This window comes from Leptodactylus fuscus, chromosome 6 (genome assembly GCF_031893055.1).
Source record: "Leptodactylus fuscus isolate aLepFus1 chromosome 6, aLepFus1.hap2, whole genome shotgun sequence".
Taxonomy (NCBI): domain Eukaryota; kingdom Metazoa; phylum Chordata; class Amphibia; order Anura; family Leptodactylidae; genus Leptodactylus; species Leptodactylus fuscus.
Window position 1 is genome coordinate 174,470,210 of NC_134270.1, and position 24,612 is coordinate 174,494,821.

Genomic DNA, 24,612 nt, shown 5'->3' on the forward strand with positions numbered 1-24,612 from the left:
CTTTTCTTCCAGAGGCGCTCTGCAACCCGCGAGGCACGTCTCAGTTTTTTAGTCTGGTCAGTGTGCCAGGGTTGTCTATTGGTTAGTCGGGCTCTGGAGTTTGTGTAGGGGGCTACAGAATCAAGGGCTGAGGTAATGGTGGTATTATAGAAGGCAGCAGCGGCATCTGTGTCCTGGATTGAGGATATGTCAGCGAGTGGTAGGAGAGAGTCTGAGAGGGTGCAGGTGTCAAGGCGGTTGAGGTTCCTGCGGGGGCATGGTGGTTTAGAGAGTGGGGGGTCCGTTGGAGAAGAGAGGGCAGAGAACGTTAGCAGGTTGTGGTCAGAGAGCGTGGATGGAGAGTTAGAGAGGTTGCATATGGAGCAGAGGCGGGTGAATATTAGGTCTAGTGTGCCCCCCTTTGTGTGGGTGGCAGAAGAGGACCAGAGGGAGAGACCAAAGGAGGTGGTGAGGGACAAGAGACTGGAGGCGGAAGGGTGGTCTGTGTTAATGGGGATGTTGAAATCCCCCATGATGATGGTGGGGGTGTCTGTAGATAGGAAGTGTGTGAGCCAGGTGGTGAAGTGGTCGATAAAGGCAGCGGTAGGTCCTGGCGGTCGATATATGACGGCCAGTCGGAGGTTGGTGGGTGAGTAGATACGAACAGAATGCACTTCAAAGGAGGGGGAGTTAAGGGCAGGTAGAGCCTGGATAGGGGCAAATGAACACTTGTCTGACAGGAGGATGCCTACGCCTCCGCCAGGTTTGCTGTTGGGGCGGGGAGTATGTGAGAATTGCAGACCTCCATAGGCGAGTGCAGCGGGGGAGGCTGTGTCTGAGGGGGTCAGCCATGTTTCAGTGAGACCAAGAAATGTAAAATCATTGAGAATGAAAAGGTCGTGGATGTAGGTAAGTTTATTACATACGGAGCGGGCATTCCACAGTGCACCGGGGAGGGCAGGGGGAGGGGTAGGAGTGAGTGAGATTGGTTTGAGATTTCGGGGGTTCCGTGCTCTAGCGCCAGTTGTGGGGAAACGGCTGACAGTGGAGATTTGCTGTGGAGGTCCAGGGTTAGGAGATATGTCACCAGAAGTAAGGAGGAGTAGGGAGAGGGACAGCAGGTGTAGGTAGGAGAGGCTGCGGGGGGGGGGGGGGGGTTGTATGTGTCTGGGGCGGAAAGCCTGCAGATTTGTGAGGAGTTGTGCAGAGAAAGTTATATGGTGGGGTAGGAGAGAGGGAGAGATGAGGATTTCTTTACTGACCAGACTGGTTTGGGGTGGAAAGGTGGTTTTTACAAGGAGTGGGAGAACAACAGTGATTGAAATGAGAAACATTTCTGGTAGACAAGTGAGCAGTTTACAGCAGATGGATTATGTTACCTTCTATTTACAAAAAAAAAAAAAAACCTGTATTCAAAAAGTTTTAAAAAAATTATTTGGAGTCACCACATTCCGGCTCCCATAGATTTTGACAATTTGGAAGACTAAGTTCTATTTATTGTATATTAGTTAATATCATATATACATGATTTGTCAATTACTTTATTACATTTTCTTTCAGAAGCAAAGCAGCAACAGAAAAAAAACAAAAAAACACAACACAAAAAAACAAGAACTAGGGTATTAGGATTTCATCTGTTACAAAGTTCATCAAGCCAGATGAATAGCTTAACTTTTTTATTAGTTGGAACTTTTGACAACTTATATTTTAGTTTTATTGTTCAAATGTAGGGTTGAGCCGATCTTGAGATTTCAGGATCATTTTTAAAATCCGATTTCTGATCATTTTCCATTCGAACCCGATCTCGATCCCAATTCCAAACCTAATGCAAGTCAATGGGATTTTTTTTAATAATCGAAGATCGGATTTTAAAAATGATCCTATTCACTACACAGCATGGAGTCCAAAAATTGAACGCTTTAATTTTTAGACTCCACGCTGTGTAGTGATTTAAAAAAAAAAATCCTCTGGCTACTTAGTCCCCTGGTGTCCACTTACCTGCACAGAAGCGCTGCCACAGCTGTTCACCATTGTTCTGGCTCCTCTTCTCTCTCATTTACAGACCTTCAGAACTCCGTGCGTGCCCCCTCCTCCCTAGGCTAGTGTTAGAGATGCTCAGAGTACAGATCTCAGATGTAGCAGAGCTGTACACTCAACTCTGCTACATTTGAACTTCGCTCAACTTACCTGCACAGAAGTGCTGCCGGTTCCGTTCTTCTCACTCCTCTTCTGTTAGAGATGTTGGGAGAAGGTGGGGCTTGTGGCTTAGGAGAGTGTGGGCGGGTACTTGGAGGGGAGACGTGAGTGATGCACTCATGTCTCCTCACCCACACTCTCCTAAGCCACAACAAGCCCTGCCTACTCCCAGCATCTCTAACACTAGCCTAGGGAGGTGGGGGCACACGGCGCTCTGAAGGCCTGTGAATAAGAGAGAACCGGACCGAAAAGAACGTGGAGTGGCAGGGGCAGCGGATCTGTGCAGGTAAGTGGACACCAGGGGGGCTAAGTAGCCTGGGGATTTTTTAATCACTACACAGCATGGAGTCCAAAAATGTAAACAATTTTTTGGACTTCATGCTGTGTAGTGAATAGGATCGTTTTTAAAATCCGATCTTCGATTATGAAAAAAAATCCCATTGACTTGCATTAGGATCGGAATTGGGATCGGGTTCGAATGGAAAATGATCGGAAATCGGATTTTAAAAACGATCCTGAAATCTCAAGATCGGCTCAACCCTACATTTTTTTTTTTTCTTTAATGTAGATTGTGAGCCCCAGATAGAGCTCACAATGTACATTTTTCCCTATCAGTATGTTTTTTTGGAATATGGGATGGAAATCCATGCAAACATGGGGAGAACATACAAACTCCTTGCAGATTTTTTTTTTTTTGCCCTTGGTGGGATTTGAACACCAGGGCCCAGTGCTGCAAGGCTGCAGTGCTAACCACTGAGCCACCGTGTGGCCCCTTCAACCCTTCATTTGAACAATAAATCTAAAATATCGGCTCAACCCCAGATTCTAGCAAATCCCATCCCCACTTTGTGCAGACAAATAGTGATTTCCAAAACCGCTGCGGTGACTTCCCTGGTAAACATTTACGCTGAGAAAACTGTAGATGCTTTTTATATTCTGTTATAATATCTTCAAAGGAAACCAATCACCTGGAAAATAACATCTTATCCGCAGCTTGTTATAGAGCAGGAGGAAGTGAGCAGTGACCGACAGCTAGGCATAGTAAGAGAGGGGACGGTGTCAGTCACTTTTAGCCCCGCCCACTTGACATCTCAATGTAGAAAGAACAATGACAATTTATAATGAGTTTTCATATCACTCTGCTCAGCTCCTCCTGCTCTATAACATCCTGCCTGTGGATTGAGCTGCATTTTCCACGTGCCTGGATGATTCTAAGTCTGGTTTTTCTCCTGTGGGTTCACATAGTTACTCTCTGCTTCTACATGTCCTGTAATGGCGATGTCTGCGGAGTTTTCAGGCTGTAAAGTAACAGAAGATATAGTGAGTGATACAGGTTATCAATACACAGGACATTATACCAGACAATATAGTAGTATTAGGAATAATATCTGAGCGGATTTGCTTCGGATCAGGTTTTCGTTTTGGATACAGAACGCTAATAGTGAAAATTACAGTATGGAAATAGTTAGTGTTTCTTATCTATTGGCAGATGGGATGTTATAGAGCAGGGGCGCTCACACTTTTTCAGCGTGTGAGCTAGTTTATTAGCTGAGCAAGGCAAAATCTCTACTACCCACCTTGTGGGCGGGGCTGGGTCGTGCCTGTGGGTGAGCGTGTCTGTGGCGGGGCCGGGCGGATCGTGAGAGCAGGAGACAGCGGTGTTCTGTGGCCGCCCAGGGATCCCCGGTGTCTCTTTGTTCACAGCGCAGGCTGAGAGTTAGCTCTGTACAGCTGCGGCAGCCTCACCTGCCAGTGCCCGGAGATGACTCTCAGCCTGCACTGTGAACAAGCAGACACCAGGGATTCCTGCATCCCGCGATCGACCCATACGTCCTTTGCGATCGACCAGTAGATTGCGATCGACGTATTGGGCACCCCTGTTATAGAGTATTTCCGTATGTGTTCCTTTCACTGTAACATGGACACTTTAGGGCTGCCATTGGCACAAAGACTTGATGTGAATCTCGCTGAGAACAGAATTGTTTTGCTTAATGTTCTGTTAATATTTCATTACCAATGGAAAAAATCGAAAAAACACTCAATAGATAAAAAACATCCAGTGAAAATGGCTCAGAGCCCCATGATGGCACCCATTCTTCATCTATATAGATATACCTTTAATCGTTCATATTCTTTCTCAATATCTCCTCTCCCTACATCACTACAGGAGGCATCTGGGGATATTTCAGCCTACAATAAGAAAAAAAAGCAAAATAACTTAGTAAGACAACATTCTGGTGAAAAATTTTAGATTGTGATTAAAGGTGATCACATTTTTGAAAAATTTGCTTCATTACTAGAGATGAGCGAGTAGTACTGGATCGAGTAGGTATTCGATCAAATACTACGGTATTCAAAATACTCGTACTCGATCGAGTACCACTCGCTATTCGAATGGAAAAATTCAATGCAGAACCAGCATTGATTGGCCGAATGCTATACAGTCGGCCAATCAACGCTGGTTCTTCTCCTACCTTTAGAAGTCTTCTCCGTGCTGTGTCCCCTGCGGCGTCTTCAGGCTCTGAAATCACTCTGCTAGGCATCGGGTATGGGCAGAGCCGATTGCGCATGCCCGCGCTACAAGAAAATGGCCACTTTGACTGTAAGTGGCCATTTTCTTGTAGTGCAGGCATGCACAGTCGTCTCTGCCCAGGCACGATGCCTAGCAGAGTGAATTCATTGCCGGATGACGACGCGGGGACCAAAAAGTCGTTCAGGCGTTTTTTCTGGGAGCCAGTTTGTTCCGGCTCCCAGAAAAAGTAGCAAGATGCTCATTCTTCATGTTGATTCGCCTCGCGATTCGGCCTGAAGACACTCCCTCCTCCCGACTAGGCAGTGTACCGACATTCAGTCACGTCTACCCGTATTTTGGATCGGAATCTGAGGCGGCCTCCGCCTCAAGTTCCGGTCCGAGAAACCCCGTGCGAACCTACCCAAAGGTGCTCACTGTGTGGTAAACTTGACATATGACTTATATTCTATGGGTCAGCAAGACCACAGCAATACTAAAGTTTTATAGTTTTTTTTTTTCTATGTTTTAATACCTTTAGGCTGGGTTCACATGGGGATTTTTGTACGCACATTTGGGATTTTGACGCGTAGGCCATCTCAGAATTCGGCCCAAAAAAACAGCTAGCCACGACTGGATGCCAGTGCGGTGCACTGGCATCCATTTGCAGCATTCCACTCTGGATTAGGCCCAAATGAATGGGCCTAGTGGAAAGGGAGGTGTCGCGCCATGGACACTGCAGTGGATTCTGTGGCAAGAAAGGGCAGATCGCTTCTTTTTCCCATGAGTGGCACAAAACCACTAGCGGAAATAGCAGTGAATGGCTCCCATTGAAGGCATGTTACAATTATCCTGAATTAGTTTTCTGAGAAATTGGAGTCCATATACAGGCTAAGTCAAGGGTGGACAGATCCGTACAGTAATGACAGTAATGTTGTTGAGCTACCTTTACCTGTTTATAGTTTTTCTCAATATCTCCTCCCACCAGATCAATATATGTGTCATCTGATGCGTCATCTGGAGATGTCTCAGCCTACAGAAAGCAAACAAAAAGGTAAACTAATACAATAACGTGGTGATGAATTTTAGATACACCCGTAACTTTTTTTATATTCCCGTGTACAGGGCATCTTTTTTGTGGGACCAGATGTATTTTTTAATTATAATTTTTTGTTCCAATTTTTATCATAAAACAGTGAAAAAACGGCGGTTCGGTGTTTTTTTTTCCCCCCAGCACAGCATTCACCATTTGAGCATAAACCCTACTGTCATATAAATCATTTTCAGACAAGCCTGTGAGACTACAATAGGCTCCCAGCTGCCATAGCAATGGATTCCCAACCCCAGATCTCATTATGGGCGATGGCAATAATCCCCAAAATGGTGGTACCATGCGCCACTGGGAAATTAGGGTCTTGGTCAGCTTTGACCACGGCTCCAGGAGCCTTAATGCCACGATCAGTGTTGGCACTGATCGTGGGCAATTGTACTGGGTGTCTGCTGAATAATACAGCAGAGACCCAACGGTTATGGCAGCCACTCAGCTGCTGATTGGCTGCCATTTTTAAATAGATCCGCCATACTATTATGGGGGTAGATGCAATGAGAGTAAAAACAATGAAATTCAACCATTTGCTCACAACACCAGTGGTGGTGCCCATTGTATATGATAAAACAAGCTATCGAGCTCTTGTGTAAGTTCTGTAAAGGATTGTGCTGTGAACTGCAGCTTAAGGATTTTTTTTTATCATGATAACGTTGTTCTGAAATATTTTCAAAAGGTTTTATTGAAGTCTAAATTAGGACTAAGACAAGGGTGGTCAGATCTGTCCAGTTGTTATAGGTACCTTTAATTGTTCATATACATGTCCAGTATCTCCGCTCACTAGGTCAGCATAGGTGGCTTCTGGGGAAGTTTTAGCCTACAAAAAAGAAACCAAAAACTGATATAAGACAATAGGTAAATGATAAAGGTCAGATTGAGGATAGGGTTAATCAAATTTTTCAAAATTTATTTTGTTTCGATTTGGACTAATTCTAACTCAGGTCAACGTGACAGTAACATCTGGCTATCGGTAAATGTACAATGTCTGGAGGTAACAAAGACCCTATACAAAACATAGTTTTGGATTAAAATTGGTTTCAAGACAAAATTTTACAAAATTACAGACACGTCTGTGTGCTGAAGGATCCATCAGTGATATTTCTATTCAATTTTATTATTAAGAATTATCAAATTCTAAGATTGGTTTACTGTTACGGTCCTGTGTATATATTTGAAAATAATATTTTTAAATGACAGACCTGCTAGTCTGCAAGGCACTGCAGCAAGGTCCACAGGCCCAGATGGGCTGCTGTAAGTTCTAAACAGTGTGCTACCAGTTAAACTGCACTGACAGTCAAGTGGCGCGGTACACAATGTCAACGAGCTGCAACAACACCCTGCCAGTTAACCTTACTGGACAGGTGCAAATTACAGCTGAAACAGCAAGACTTCCAAGGGTTAACCTTCACCCCAGGTCAGCAACAAAACATGCTCCTGCAACAGCTAGGAGCTACAAAGTGAGTAGACAGTTAAATGGGCTCCTGATTCCCACTGGCAGAGCCAAGGAATCCAACCTAGATCCCTAGAGACTGCTCCTACCATTAACTGGAACCTGGCCCTAACCTCCTGTCTTAAGGTACTTTGTCAAAGTGTGAGCACCAGGTGGGCGTCGGCTCACACCATATAAAGGCTAGTCCCCGCCCAACAGGGCAGTGGCCATGATGTCACCGATCATGCTCAGTATGGGCAAAACGGGACTTAGCCTCTGAGTGGCTCCAAAATGTCTGAGCATGCTCAGTAGGCCGAAAGCTGGACTTACACTCCAGACACCTCACTACCCGAGGCCGAGGGCAAGAGTTAGATTGACCCGCAGGTGCCGCTGTGCACTGAGAGAGAACCCTGCAGGACCCAATCCTAACATTTACTCACGTACATTTACATAGTTGCTGTCTGCGCCAAGATGTCCTCCTGCAATGGTGATGTCTGTGGAATTTTCAGGCTGTACAGCCACAGGCTGTAATATATAAGGAATTATATGGAATATGAAAGCCTATGACACTAGAGAAGACAACGTATTGGTATAATAAATGAAATATTGTATATGAGGAATTCAGCTTCTTCTCCAAACCCCGGAGTATAATAAGCAGAAGCCCTGTCTTACGCACCTGAGCTCTGTTGCAACATCTGGTGGTCCTTCAACATCTTTGGACCTCTTCTGGCCTCTAGAGCAACGTCGATGACCACGGGAAGTTGCTAAGGTTTCTGATTGGGTGAGGTCCATAAACTTCATGATGTCACAACAGAGCCCAGGAGAGGTGAGTAAGACTGTTTGATATATTTAATCACCCCCCGTAGACTCCTCTTATTATAATTTTGGGTCCGAAGAGACAAAGCTTGAAACACGCAGCCAAAAATATACAATACAATAAAACAGTAATGGTCATGTTACAGGTTCAAAACCAGCAGAGGTTTTTTGGGAGTGTGTGGATGGGATTTGTTTAAATCCAATCCACTATACTACAACTCTACACTGCAGTGGGTTTGTCACCAGTCACTGTGAACTCACTCTGTGGTTACCAGTCTATTGGTGGACCAATCTGAGAAGATTCGTTACGTCCTGTGTTCGTACGGAGCAAGCTCCCAGTTCTGTTCAAATTTGTTTGGGTAGAACCGGAAGAGAACTAATAGCTGGAGGCCTAGGGACCCACTTTCTGTTACCTCTTTTGGGCCACTTTGTGGCATCTAGAGCTCTGTGTCTTCCTCGTGGTAATATCAGGCACTCTTCTCTGACATCATATGCCCAGGAACACAGCTGAGGTCTTTGATTGGCCCTCAGAAGAGACATGGGCATGCCAAGCATCATGACATTGACGTCATGACATCTGGCGTTATTCTGTGAGGTCCTCCGCCTGGACACAGATTGCTGGACACCATCAGTAGGCACAGAAGTAGTAAGGTGAAACAAAATTATAGGTGTTTTACGTTTGTCACATCCCCTAGGCCTCCACCTATTTTATTAAAAGAACCCAGAGTATAATACTTTACTGACCACCATTTTAGTTCATCCGAAACAAATTCCAAATTCTTTGGTTTTGTTAAAGACCGAATAATGTAGAAAACTTGAGTTGATCTCGGTTCGGTACGAGCTGATTTGCCCATTGTGTCGTGAATTGCAACTTTTAAAGAGTTTTTAATTGGAATCTTTCGAGTCCAGCACAGTAAGATTGGTCACATCTATACAGTGTTACAGGCACCTGTGATTGAACTTGGTCATTTTCAATATCTGTTCTCACGAGGTCAGCATATATGGCGTCTGGAGATGCCTCAGTCTGCAAAAATAACCAAGAGATTTAATATAAGAATAGTTCGGCAACAAATGTAGATTAAGTAACAAAATAGATTGTTTTGTTTTTTGTCGGATTCGACCAATTTGGACTAAAGATTATTTTTAGCTAATTTAAATCTACTAGAAGTTCTAAAATCTAAATATAATCCACAAAGTTCTACAAGCAGAAGATCAGGAGAGAGGGAACGTTTAGTAGATCCCATAGCGGCCGGTCACTTACCTCATTGCTTGTCCATTTCTGGCCTCTTTTTCTATGAAGACAAAAGATATTTCACAATGATCAATAATATTCTAGAAGAGATGAACTTAGTAGCGAGTAATTTATAATTAGAAGAGAAAATACTAATGAATCATACACAATACCTCCAATAATAGTAGACAAGCGACACCAGCAGTAGTAGGCAGAGGGCTCCAGTAGTCGGTAGGATGATGTTACTAATACTGGAGCCTTTATCTGTAATATACAAAATATGTATAATGGGTGAAAATGTCACCTATAGGAGGAGACCGATCAACTGAAATAAGATTAAGGTCGGGGGGCACGAAGCGTAAATGTCACAATTTTTTGCAATGACGGGAACACCACAGCAAAAAATGCAACGTTTTACAGTAGCGGCAAAGGGGATGCAGACAGAAGTAATGTCCAGCCTGATTAGATTTCTAAAATAAATATAAAATAACATAACATTTATATAAGATACAGTAATTATTAGAGATGAGCGAGTACCACTCGCTATTCGAATGTAAAAGTTCGATGCAGAACCAGTATTCATTGGCCGAATGCTATACCGTCGGCCAATCTACGCTGGTTCTTCTCCTACCTTTAGAAGTCTTCTCTGTGCAGCTTCCCCGCGGCGTCTTCTGGCTCTGAATTCACTCTGCCAGGCATCGGACCTGGGCACAACCGACTGCTCATGTCCGCTTGTAGTGCAGGCATGCGCAGTGGGCTCTGCCCAGGCCCAATGCCTGGCAGAGTGAATGAAGAGCCAGAAGATGCCGCAGGGAAGTTGCAAGGAGAAAACTGCACAGAGGATCCAGCCCAACCCTGACTCGTGGACTTGATAAGTATAATTTGATTGAATGTTGCCTACCCCTGAAACAAGCATTTTTCCCCCATAGACTATAATAGGGTTCGATATTCGGTTCGAGTAGTTGAATATTGAGGGGCTACTCGAAACGAATATCGAACCTCAAACATTTTACTGTTCGCTCATCTCTAGTACTATTAATATTCTATAATGACATACAGTATAATTATATAATTTATATTTATACAATTTAATATGTATAAAATTAAATAAATATATTAGAATTATAAAATATTATATAGTATTAAATATATATATATATATATATATATCTATATATATATTTATAATAATATAGTGGTTTATACTTATACAATTTAATAATTTTATTTATAAATCATGAGATAGTCATTATCAATTATTGCTGTACAGTATACTTACATAGTACAGGGATCTGTGCCGGGGCTGACTCTCCTCTCCCCACACGGTTTATGGCAGTACAGGAATAGGGCTCCATGTCCCCGGGCACATTATACACTGTCATCTCCCGTCCTCTGTCTGGTAATCTGGTTTTCCCTTTGTACCATTCATACTCATGTACATCAGGTTTGGAGAAGCTGATACATTGTAACATCACATCACTGCCTTCCATCACTTCATCCATCCCGATGATAATGAGGGTCACATTTTGGGGGGCATCTGTCGAGGGAAAATATTATCATGACTTAATATCTTTGGTGCTGCTACATTCTTTACACTCTTTATAGTTACACCTCACTATTATGGTTGAGCGATTGGGTTCGGAAAAGATTGGATCCCGAGTGGCGATTGAACAAATTTCACGATCGGGTTCGGGATTGGCTAGAAAATGATCAGACGTTGGATTTTGAAATCTCAAGATCGGCTCAATCCTAAAAGTGACTTTTCCCATAGAGAAACATTGAGTAGGGTTGAGCGATCGGGATCAGCTGGAAAATGATCGGAAATTGGATTTTAAAATTGATCCTGAAATCTCAAGATCAGCTCAACCCTATTCACTATTAGTCTTTATATGTGGATAGGATGCGGTAGAACATAGATTATGTAATCTCCACTGCCATGGTCTCCCTATGTCGACAAACAACGACATATGAAAATTAGCTATATCTTAGATCTCCATACAGCATTGTATTTAGCCACTAATCCGGGTTCTCTTTGGGATCCAGTGATGTTCAGATCTGAGCATGGAGGCCTTAGGAGGAAAGTTTCATTCCTAACTCTGCGGTTCAACATCACACTGCCCCAACCACTGGTGTGAAGATCTGGGAAGCCATCGCCTATGGGTTAGTCACCCATAATACTGATATGAGGGCTACTAAGGGTAAGTTCACAAAAGGTTTTTTAGCCAGAACCTGAGGCGGAGGCCGCCTCAGGTTCCGGACCAAAAAACGGGTAGCCGCAACTGAATGCCGGTGCACTGTTGCACACTCCGCTCTGGATTAGACCCAATGAATGGGCCTAGTTGGGAGGAGGGAGCGTCTTCAGGCTAAATCGCGAGGCGAATCGGCATGAAGAATGAGCACCTCGCTTCTTTTTCCGGTAGCGGAACAAGCAGCTCCCGGAAAAAAGACCTGACCGGCTCCCATTGATTTCAATGGGAGTCATCTTTCTGCTCAGGATTTGGAGGCTGATACGGCCTCAAAATGCTGACCAAAAATCCCCATGTGAACTTACCCTAACAGTTCAGGCCATCCGGAGGGCAAATGTGAGGTCATGGCAAGGCTTCCAACTTTTTCAAGATTCCAAGTTCCCAGGAATCTCTCCACTAAACTGGAACAGATCATTGGACTGACAATTGCTAAATTTATTGTAAAGTGAGCATTTTTGGGACGAGCCTGGGTGCCAGCTTCAGAAATCTATGAGTGATCCTCAGGATACCAGTAAGCCTCTGTGGCCAGACTTATGTCATCCTATGTACAGGCTAGAGGCACTAAATTAAGTATTAGAGGTTTGTTTCAATTTTACAGTTATTCTCGATACGTTTTTGCTATGGCTGCAGTATTGCAATCTCTTCCATTTATACTGAATTTGGGACTATTAAAGTATTAGCAACTTAATTATCAATGGTTGCCCCAGGCTGTATACTTACATATCACAGGGATCTCTGCCGTGGCTGACTCTCCTCTCCCCACACGATTTATGGCAGTACAGGAATAGGGCTCCATGTCCCCGGGCACATTATACACTGTCATCTCCCGTCCTCTGTCTGGTAATCTGGTTCTCCCTTTGTACCATTCATACTCATTTACATCAGGTTTGGAGAAGCTGTTACATTGTAACGTCACATCACTGCCTTCTACCACTTCATCCATCCCAGTGATGGTCACATTTTTGGGCGAATCTGTGGAGGGAAATATTATTAGGGTTTAATAAATGTAACAATTAATTGATGTCATCAGTGTAAAGTTACATTACATTCTCTCTCTATATCATCAGTGTTTAGTAGTTACATCCAGGTGGGTTTCTTTCTCTTGGAGCTGTCACTTGTCCTTAGAAGGTCTAACAATTAGATAAATAAAACTCTAGATGAACAACACAACAAATTTCATTGTGTAATTATTTATGACAAAACTTAAGACACAATGCAAAAACAATGTGTGAAAATTAAGTACACCTCTATAAATACAGAAGTTTAGCAGTTTGCTGGTCTGGAGCATTCAGGCATATCCTAACAATCCCTAGGAGGAAAGACATCAGCAATTATATTAGAGATTTAGCAATTTTTTCTGCTCTTCAGTTTGGGAAGGTTTGTAAAGCCATTTACAAACCATTTCAAGTCCAAAAGAGTGAGACTGATTATTGGCAAGAGGAAAACATACATAATAGTAGACACTTCCTAGGAGTAAATTCAAACCATACGATGATCATTAAAATTGCATAAAAACCTAGATCTATCTACATATATCACTCCTTAAGGAGTGTGCACCTTTTACAGGCATATGGAGACTTACAAGCCATTTTCACTCCACTGGGGAATTATGGGATAAATATGCAAATCTGTTTTCTACGATGTAATTAGGAAAACAGGGCCTCTGTTTGCTGCCCTCTAGGGAAAGCCCCCTTAACATCATGCATGACTTTTTCAATAAGCCTAATGACATAATGAGGGGAGTATTGTCCAACTAGTATTTCTATTCCAAAAGGAACAAATTCCCAGCTGTGTACAGCACTGTTTCGATCTGTTGGATCTCTTCAGCACAGGGTAGGGATACTAGTTTGGCAGAGTGAGAGACTATAGACCAGGATCAGGGGATAATAACACTCCTTATCCTGGTCTATAGTTGCTCACTCTGCCAAACTAGTATCCTTACGCTGTTCATAGTAGATGAGGTTGGATAAAGACATTAGTCCATCAAGTCCAACCTATAACCCTACAGTCCCTACAGTGTTGATCCAGAGGAAGGCAAAAAAACCCCATGAGGCTCATGCCAATTGCCCCGTCTCAATGGAAAAAAATCCTTCCCGACTCCAATCTGGCAGACAGTATAAAACCCTGGATCAACGTGTCTTTATAATTTAGAGTCCATAACCCGTAATACCCCAGATTGACACTGTATAGGGATGAATGAGCCAATTCAGATCAAATCAGATCAATCTCGACTTTTCCAAACCCAAAAATTTCCAGTCATCTGTAATACCTACAGTTGATGTAAAGTATTCCTGATCTCTCAACTCTTTGGCCACTAGGATATACAGCAGTGCATTGAACACGACTCCCATCATCCACGTAGGAAGGAATATAAATAAGTTCTGATTCTTCTCTCCAGGATCCTTCAGAAATCTCCACCGACTGGTTTTTAACTTGACCCGGTTTGTTCCATTGTAGAGAAGGAGGACTGGAGCGACACGTGTGATCTACAGAACATCTTATAGTGGCGGCTTCTCCATCAGTCAAAGCTCCGGATGCATAAATCTGAATGTTCACTTTATCTGTGGAATTTTAATATAAGAATCAGACGCCATTACTCACTCTTTGTTGTCTATCAGAATCAGAGATTGATAGAATTTAGGATAGAATTTAGTTTCTCTGTTTTCAGTAAATATACATTACATGTAATGGACCAATAAAAAGAAAACCTGGCGCCCATAGATGGATTCTGGTGTGGACCAATGGTGACCCATTTGCAGCTACTACCAGGGCACCAGCCAAGAAGGGTGGTGGAAACAGAAAATAAGGTGCGAAAAAAAAGGGAAATTGTATAGAGCGCTACTGTGGAAGAATACAACACAACAAGTAACTTTAGGCTAGAAGGCCATGCTTATTCAGTTCCAATGACAGTGGAGATAACGATATGCGTTTCGACACTGGGCAGGTGTCTTCTTCAGGCCAGCAAGAGGTGCCCAGCAATAGTCTTAGAAACAAATCCAAGGCTAAGGCTATTGCTGCAGGACGTCCTGTGGGGCCTTATCCATAAGGAGGGATGTGCCCAGACTCAGGAGAGCAGGTGTCAAGGGAAAGATCAATTGGCCATTTTGGATTTTAACATGTAGTGTCTGTCTGCAGGTTACTTCCCATTCTCTGCTGAGAATACTGAGTTAAATATATATGTGTGTGTATATATATATATATATATATATATATATCAGGAAGAATAGCTGTCAGCTGAGGAATGTTCACTAGACAAAATTGGTTCGTAATGAACCAGATTAAAGCCAAAGATTCCAAATTGTTGAATTTTAATGAAACCAAATAATTTGGGACCCTAGGGGATAAAAGATGGAGGTCTTCGATTACCTCTTCTGGGCCTCCTTGTGGTGCCCAGTGCTCTGTCTCGTCCTCCTCAGTGATGTCTTGTGCTCTCTGGTGACGTCATGCACCCAATGTCTTCCCTGAAATCTGTGATTGGTCCACAATGACAAGGTCTCGCTGAGCATCATGACACTCTTCATGTACTCATCCAAATGTTGAGGCTTCTCTAACCAGATGATCAGTGGGATGTAAGACCCCACCAATCTGATATTTATGTCAGCGCCTAAGGATAGGTCCTCAATAGGGTTGAGCGATCGTGTTCGGAAAAAATTGGATTCCGATCGGCGATCGAGAAAATTTCACGATCGCGATCTGAATTCCAAACACGATCTTTTTAGGTGGGATCGAGATTGGTAGTATTTGCCACAATGCTTTGCTTAGCCTTCACACTGAGTATATAGTGTATACTCAGTGTGAAGGCTCCGCTGCGGTTCCATAGGAATGAATGGAAGCAGCCGGCACACAGCCTTAACCCCCTGCGCGCCGGCTGCCTCCATTCATTCTAATGGGAGACTAAACTAACATGACATCTCTAGTAGCTACTTACCTCCAGAGATGGCTGCTCCGGTGTTCTTCTTCGCCTTGCTGCCACTCCTCGCTGCCACTCCTCGCTGCCGCTCCATGCTGCTCTTCTCGCCTCACTGCCCCGCCTCCAAGGTTAGTGTTTAAAGAGCTAGGAAGGTGGGGTGTCTCGCCTCCTAGTACCCGCCCACACTCTCCTAACCCGCCCACACTCCTAACCTTGGAGGCAGGGGGCAGCGAGCCGAGAAGAGCAGCGTGGAGCGGCAATGAGGCGAAGAAGAAGGAGAAGCAGCAGAGCAGCCATCTCTGGAGGTAAGTGGACACCAGGGGGGACTAAGTAGCCAGAGGATTAAAAAAAAATCCCTGGCTACTTAGTGATTCACTACACAGCGTGGATTCTAACAATTAAAGTGTTCAATTGCTAGATTCCATGCTGTTTATTGAATAGGATTGCTTTTAAAATCCGATCTCCGATTGATAAAAAAAAAATCCCATTGACTTGCATTGGGATCGGAATCGAGATCGGGTTTGAATGAAAAATGATCGGAAATCGGATTTTAAAATCGATCCTGAAAAGTCAAGATCGGCTCAACCTTAGTCCTCAATATCATAATCCTGCAAAATTCTACTATTTAATCCAATATGCTAGCAAATCCTTCATAGATTGTAATTCACAACCCAACCACTTGGTGGCCAACCATGGACAAGTATAGGACATCCTGTTAGAGAATATTACAAAATCATGCTTAATAAAAAAAAAAAAAATCTCCTTGTCTCATGCCAAATAAGTAAAGAGTTGTTCAGCAAAGAGGAAAGGTAAGAAGGACAAATCTGTATACTGTACCCATAAAACACTGTATACTAGTAGGAGCCAGTTACATATGTTATGCACTACTAATGAGAGGATTTCTGGAGATTCCTGATATTACCTGAGACATCCAGATAAACATATCTAGAATGTTTCTCATATGCATTTATATCTTTATCCTCAGCTATTCCTGGATAATATATCCCATTGTCTCCTCTTGTCACGGGGTCTATCCGCAGGGTACAGCTCTTCTTTCCTGGTACTAGCGAGGTCCGACCTTTGTATCTCCGTGTTGTTGAAGATAAGTCCTTGGTGTTTAGGATCTCTTGATCAGACAGAAGATTTCTGTATAGGTACCATACAGTGCTGGATGTATCTGGTGTCCCGGAAGGATGATATGTACAAGGAACCTCCACACAGGAGCCGATCAGAGCCTTGACTCTAGACGGGAACATCCACTCCTGACACACAGAACCCAGATAGAAGCCTGGAAACAATCAGCAGGACATGAGGCTGGAGTTGCAGAATCATTTAGGGATGAGAAAACCAGTTCACAATGAGCCAAGCTCACCCCAACTTTAACAAAAATTTATAATGATTGTACACACATAAATATAAATGTAGAATATAAATGGCACCTTTAAGGATTGTTGGTGCACCCTGCTGCTGACCATGTGTCAAAATTGCAAATTATATATTCAAAGAGCTACATACAATCCTATGAAAAAGTTTGTGCCCCCTATTAATCTTAATCATTTTTAGTTCTAAATATTTTGGTGTTTGCAGCAGCCATTTCAGTCTGATTATTCTAATAACTGATGGACACAGTAATATTTCAGGATTGAAATGAGGTTTATTGTACTAACAGAAAATGTGCAATATGCATGAAACCAAAATTTGACCGGTGCAAAAGTCTGGGCACCTCAACAGAAAAGTGACATTAATATTTAGTAGCTCCTCCTTTTTGTAGCTATTACAGGAATGTGAATTTATGTCTGTCTGTCCATCTGTCTGTGCTCAATGCGCGACGAAATGCCTGGACCGATCTTCACCAAATTTGGCATGCAGATTCATTAGATGTCCTGGAAGGTTTTAGACTAGGCCTCAACTCTCTCAGACATACTGTTCCTGAGATACAGTATTCCCAAAACAATGACCTGCGTTAGCCAAAACAAACCTGTGAGTCTTTCACTCATATTCCAACTGCCATACACACGGTGACTTCACATGCACACAGCTTTACTCCAGGTGAATCCAACACTGCTATCCAACCATCAGAGGTTTAGATATAAAGCTCAGCACACAGTATCACACATCAGAGCTTTACTCCAGGTTTCCATAGCAACCCAACCATTTTTCTTCACTGCTGTATGTCAGCTTTAAAGGAGCAGGGTGCTGTAGATGACACTATTACACAAGGTCACATACACGCAGCTTTACTCCAGGTTTCCATAACAACCGATCACAGGTTTTTAACTAATATCAAAACTGAGATACACATAATCACATGACACTTATGGACACACAGGTTTATACATACATAGTACAGGGATCTCTGTCGGGGCTGACTCTCCTCTCCCCACAGGATTTATGGCAGTACAGGAATAGGGCTCCATGTCCCCGGTCACATTATACACTGTGATCTCCCGTCCTCTGTCTGGTAATCTGGTTTTCCCTTTGTACCATTCATACTCATGTACATCAGGCTTGGAGAAGCTGTTACATTGTAACGTCACATCACTGCCTTCCCTCACTTCATTCTTTCCAATGACAATTGTCACATTTTTGGGGGCATCTGTGGAGGGATAAATATTATTATGATTCGTTATTACAATTTTACAAATTCATTCCTAGTACCCTTTACAATTACAAACTGGGCATTAAGAATAATTTGGATATGCAGTACTGTGCTAAATTTGTAGACATGGAAAAATGTTGCAAAGTAAATATCAGATTTATCACAGTTTCTGATGCACAATTATAAAAACATTGTATTGTTTCCAAGTCTGATTCAACTTTACATCTTCCATTACTTGCCTTAATTTATACCAGAAAAATGTGTCAAAATTTTGGCACGTTTGACAAATAGTGTTAGAACTTAGGCCGTTCCCAAATTCTACTTGGCCACACCCCTTTCATATGAAGCCACACCCTCTTTTTGTACAAGAACAATATCTAAAACTTTATAAATGTGAGAAATGGGGGCAAGGCTGTTAGTCAATGTTTTGGTGAAAATTTCCCTATTATCTCAGAATAATATTGTCTTGAAAAGCTGCTCATTTCATGACATAAACCAAGAGGAATGGTGAAACAGGACACATCTGTAAATGGAAACCAGGATGTCAGTGTGAACATATCCTAACTGTACTTAGGCAGATGAATAAAAAAAAGACCTCTGGAATATTAAAAATGATTATTCATGTAATTTTCACAAATTTATAAAAAATATGCACTGATATACATACATAATACAGGGATCTCTGCCGGGGCTGACTCTCCTCTCCCCACACGATTTATGGCAGTACAGGAATAGGGCTCCATGTCCCCGGGCACATTATACACTGTCATCTCCCGTCCTCTGTCTGGTAATCTGGTTTTCCCTTTGTACCATTCATACTCATGTACATCAGGCTTGGAGAAGCTGTTACATTGTAACGTTACATCACTGCCTTCTATCACCTCGTTTGTCCCGATAATGGTGATGGTCACATTCTTTGGTGAATCTGTGGAGGGAAATATTATGGTTTAGTAAATAAGTGATGTCATCAGCGTAAAATTACATAAAGTTTTCTCACATAAAAAAGAAGCAAAAAATGTTCAGAATAACAGCAAAAATAAATGTTGCCACTGTCCCATCTCTAGTATCGGTATAGCATTATCCAGGAAGAATATGGTATATCACTATCATATCTGCACTCACAATACTAAAAAAAAATTCAGCTATATGTCTAGGTATAAAGGTGAGCTCTGACCATTGGAAATGTAATGTATAGTATGTGATCAGTCAGCAAGAATTTTCTAAAAATGTGTTAAAATATTGTGATTCACTTTAAATACATTCTCTGTTTTAGTTTTTTTAAAAGTTCAAAAAGTTAAACAACATTTGGTTCTTAAAATCAGGTAACTACAACCTCAGATGAGCAACACACGACAAATTACACCAACAACTAGGACAAACTGTACCTGCAGTGTGCGAAAATTAAGCAAACTCTTTCTGCTTCCTGGGGAATTAAAGAGGTAAGTAGCAGGAGTAGGCACTGCTAATCAAACAACCTTATTAATTGATCATCATTAAGTGTGACCGTATCTATAAAAGCAGAAGTTTTGGCAGTTTTCTGGTCTTGAACATCAAGCATATATTAATACAATGCCAAAGAGGAAAGACATCAGCAATGATCTTAGAAAAGTTAGCATGATGATTTCGACTTGTTCTTAAGCCAAAGTACCTGGGCACTTTGTAGCGTTTGAATTGACCATGAATTCCTCTGTATTCCAAAGTATTATAGAGTCAACTGTTACTATCTATCCTGCTGCTAAAGCTTGGCCACAACTGGATAATGCAACATGACAATGATCCCAAGCACATCAACATACAACAAAATTCCAAAAGGGAAAATAGTCAAGGTGTCCCGTGGTTCAAGCAGAAGACAACTCTATCTGAAGCTGGTCTTAGAGTCAATCACAAACATCTAAGTATATTTTTATGGCAAGTCCTGCACAGAGGACTATCCTCTTCACCAATTTCAGTTTGAAAATAGTGGGCACCCAACGGACCCCATTATAGTTAATTGGGTCCACCAATGTCTGTGGGTAACCAGTGTTTTAGTAGTTCAGCCCTCTGTCATTCGGGTCCCCTGGTTGAATCTGAATGACGTAGAGCTTGACGCAGATGTGACCCTAGCCTAGTGTTACGGTTCTGTGTGTATATATAAAAATAATAATTAACATAAACAGAACCGCTAAACTGCATAACATTGCAGCGAGGTCCACAAGCCCAGAAAGGCAGCTGTATGTCTGAATATGAACCACCAGTTCAACTGCACTGGCAGTGATGTTGTGCGGCACCAGTGTGAACAGGCTGCAAGAGACTCTCTCCAGTTAACTTCACTGGGAAAGCGTGCCTGTGTATAGTAGTTGAGTGAAGCCAAAGAAGCACCTGCTAATTACAGCAGAGGAACCAGGCCCTAGCATATGCTTCACTCTGCTACACAATCAAGACTGCCAGGAATCAACTTCACCCCTGGTCAGTAACACAAAGAACTCCTTAACCCACTAGGAGCTGTAATGCAATTAGACAGAGAATAGGCTTACTGATTCCCACTGGCAGAGCCAAGGAATCCTAACTTGGTCCCTAGACAGCTCCTACCATTCACAGGAACCTGGCCCTAACCTCCTGTCTCAAGGTATTTCCAGTCAAAGTGTGAGCACCGGGCGGGCGTCGGCTCACACTATATAAAGGCTAGTCCCCGCCCAACAGGGGCGGTGGCATGATGTCACCGATCATGCTCAGTATGGCAAAAATGGGACTTAGCCTCTGAGCGGCCTCAAAATGTCTGAGCATGCTCAGTAGGGAAAGAATGGCACTTAGCCTCTGAGCGGCTCCAAAATGTCTGAGCATGCTCAGTGGGCCAAAAACTGGACTTAGACTCCAGACATATCACTGCACAACGCCGAGGGGGAGGTTTGGATTGGCCCGCAGGTGGCGCTATGCGCTGGACGGGAAGCCTGTGGGACCCCATCCTAACACCTAGGAGAGTAAGTCCTCGATATAATGTCTCTGCTTTATCTCATTATGATACAATAAGGAGGAAAATTAGCTTTCTGTTATTATCACCTTAATGGACATTTTTATAAAAATTATGATCCAGATGGTGTTGATTTTGTACATTTTCTGGAGACCATACGTAGTATACGGAGAGACACTATCATACACAACATATACCTGAAATTAAAAATGTATCATTGATTGTTTCTGGTCACCTGTAATACGTACAATTGATGCTTAGTATTGCTGATGTCTGAGCAAATAGATCATTAGGATATGTAGCTGTGCACTGAACACGACTCCCATCATCCACATATGTAGGAATATAAGTCAGTTCTGATTCTTCTCTCCAGGATCCTCCAGAAATCTCCACCGACTGGTTTATAACTTGACCAGGTTTGTTCCAGTGTAAAGACGGAGGACTGGAGGGACACGTGTGATCTGCAGAACATCTGATAGCGGTGGCTTCTCCTTCCTTCAAAGGTCCAGATCCATAAATCTGAATGTTCACTTTATCTGGGGAATTTCATATAAAAACATCATTACTTGCTCATCATTCAGAAATGAAAATATCAACAGATATTGTGTTTTGTAAAACTGTGAAGGACTTTCAATCATCTTCTCTACCCTGGTAAAAATTGACAATTTTGGAAGACTCTTGAGCTCACTATGATGATGCAGAACTTAGTTTATCTGTATCCATAACAGGTAAGTCAGCTGAAACGGATAATGTCAGCATGATTGGACAACTATTTCATAAATAGGAACGTGTTCAGACTATCCCTGGAGAGGTGTCACAGGAAATAAGGAATGGGCATTTGGGATTTTACCATACAATGTCTGGCTGCAGGTTAGTTTTAGAGATGAGAAAATTGGTTAAGCTAGAACAGGATTCAGCTCAAAATTTCTAAAAGATTTGGGACCAATCTGAGTCCCAAACTTTTGTGGTTTGTCACTAATATACTCTAAAGTGTCTTCAGTCCCCAGAGTATAATACATGGAGGCTTTCCTTGCCTCACTTCTTCTGGGTAAAAAAATATGCAAATCTATTCTCCAGGATGTAATTAGGAGAACAGTGCACTCTGTACGCCGCCCTCTAGAGGGCAGCATCCTTAACATCATGCATGACTCAGTTAAAAAGTCTAATTAATCATGATGCGGATTTAATTGCCAAATTAGTATTAGTAGTATTAGTAGTATTAGTATTTCTATTCCAAAAGGAACAGATTCACAGCTATGGCCAGCGCTGTTTCTGCCTATTGGGCCTCGTCAGCATAGCATAGGGATACTGATTTGGCAGAGTGAGAGACTATAGACCAGGGATAGGGGATAATCGTACACATCAGGGAGAGTGTGATGTGTATGATTATCCCCTGTCACTTCTTTTGTGCAACTGGTAGTTTCTTTGGGTTTTTTTTCTGGCCTCCTGGTTGGGATCATGTGCTCTGGAGGAGGTCACTGAGTCTTGTGTTTAAGCCTCAGTGGTCACTTTGGTCACATCAACATCATGACACTTGCCATGTTTCCCATGTGACCTTACAGTATAATAACAGCACTGTTTGTGACAAGTTCTGCCTGTAATCTAGTAGAATCCAGTTATGTATGTTGTAGAATATTCTACAACCAGGGGCATAACTACCATAGTAGCAGCTGTATTGGCCGCCACAGGGCCTGGGACATTACGGATCCTGTTGAACCTCTACTTTTTTTTTTTCTTTTTAGATAGGAGTAACCCCAGCAGGTATCGGTCCCTACTTACTTACCGATCTTTGCTCCTGCTCATGGTTGCCGGTGCTTCCCCTTCCGCAGAGGCAGCTGAGAGCAGGAGGGGATCAGTAAGTAAGGCCGTGGGCCCATGAACACCACGAACACTACTATCATTATACTCGTGGCGGGGGGGATTTTCAGAAAATAATAATTGCTCATGGATGGTCCACAATGGGCCACTATTTGGTACAGTACTGTGTGCAGGGGAACAATGGGGCATAATAGTGTGTGCAGGAATGGAGGGGGGGAGGTCCATCGGTCAGTTGGGCCTTTGGGAGAGGTTGGTCGGGGGGTTTGCCAAATGTTTTCCTTGCCACTGTATACACCACAAAAGTATTGATACACACAAGTGAGATTTTTGGAGGTTCCTAGTATTAGTTTATTTTTATACAGTATTTACCTGAGACATCCAGATACACATATCTAGAATGTATCTTATATGCATTTACAGATATATCTCCTGTGATTCCTGGATAATATTTGCCATCATCTTCTCTTCCCACGCGGTCTATCCGCAGGGCACAGCTGTTATTTCCTGGTACCAGTGAGGTCCGATCTTTGTATTTTGGTGTGATTGGTGATAAGTCCTTGGTGTTTAGGATCTCTGGATCAGTACTGAGATGTCTGTACAAGTACCATACAGTGCCATATGTATCAGATGTCCCGGGAGGATGATATGTGCAAGGAATCTCCACACAGGAGCCGATCAGAGCCTTGACTCTAGTTGGAAACGTCCACTCCTGACATAAAGAAGCCAGATAGAAGCCTGGAAACAATCAGCGGAACATGAGGCTGGGGTCACAAAATCTAATTTAGGAATGAGCAAGCTGGTTTGTAATGAGCCACAAATTTTCCAAAAATTCTGGATTTGGTTGAAGCCAAAATTTTCGAGATTTACCACCCACAAACCTAGACTAGTATTGTAGAGATGCAGGGAGTAGGGCTTGGTGTGGCTGGAGAGTGTGGGCGGGGAGACTTCTCCCCTCCCAGTACCCGCCCACACTCTGCTAAGCCCCGCCTTCTCTATAATACTAGTCTAGGGAGGCGGGGATGCGGTGCAGGGCGCTCTAAAGCCACATGAAGGACAGAGGACTGGACCAGCAGAGGGCAGAGGCAGCACTTCTGAGCAGGTAAGTTGAGCAAAGTTCACGAGTAGATAGATATTACTGTACATTGACTTGTCTAGTAGATATACAAGTCAATATACAGTAGTATCTATCTACTCGTGAACTTGCTTCGTCCCTGTTTTACCGTATATTCAGCTGAGTATACAGTAAAACAGGGACAAAGCAGAAGAGTGGCAGGCTGCGGTAAATCCATAGGAAAGAATGGACGCAGCCGGCACGCAGGGGGTTAAGCAGCCACTACCATTCATTCCTATGGGTGCTAAGCTTTTCCCACAATGATTGGCTTTTCCCACAAAGATCGGGATCGGAATTCCAATCACGATCGTGAAATTTTCTCGATCGCCGATCGGAATCCGATCTTTTCCAATCCCGATCGCTAAATCCTAGTTATGTTGTGATTGGGAGACAATTTACCTTGGCAGATGAGGAGAAGATAAATCTGCTTCATAGACTCCATTCTGGATTAGGTTTGTCGGTGACTAAAACAGTAATCCCAGTCATAGACACATAAGATATAAAATAGACAAATGAACATATTACCGTCATGAAATGTGCGTGTTTTACCCAAAAATGTTGCAGTAAGTATATTGAAGTTTATATGGGAATCGTTCCCATCTGAGTTTTACAAAATAGATACTCTTTCATAATCCTTTGCATTCTGAAATCTGAGCCTGTCTCTGTGGTCGGTCACATCCTGCCTGTGCCACATCCGTCTCTGTCACTTTGATTTT

At 42.8% G+C, this 24,612-nt stretch overlaps 1 protein-coding gene across 1 annotated transcript in view; it reads right to left on the minus strand.

The window, feature by feature from the left end:
- Positions 1-24,338, minus strand: part of LOC142210152 (myelin-associated glycoprotein-like) — a 426,670-nt gene extending 402,332 nt beyond the window's left edge. The window contains exons 1-3 of the mRNA XM_075279179.1: positions 24,296-24,338; positions 23,155-23,520; positions 21,216-21,503 (exon numbers count right to left, since the gene is read on the minus strand). Of these exons, the coding sequence (XP_075135280.1) occupies positions 21,216-21,503; positions 23,155-23,520; positions 24,296-24,338 (697 nt within the window). The remainder of the gene's footprint in view (positions 1-21,215; positions 21,504-23,154; positions 23,521-24,295) is intronic.
- Positions 24,339-24,612: the final 274 nt, after the last annotated feature.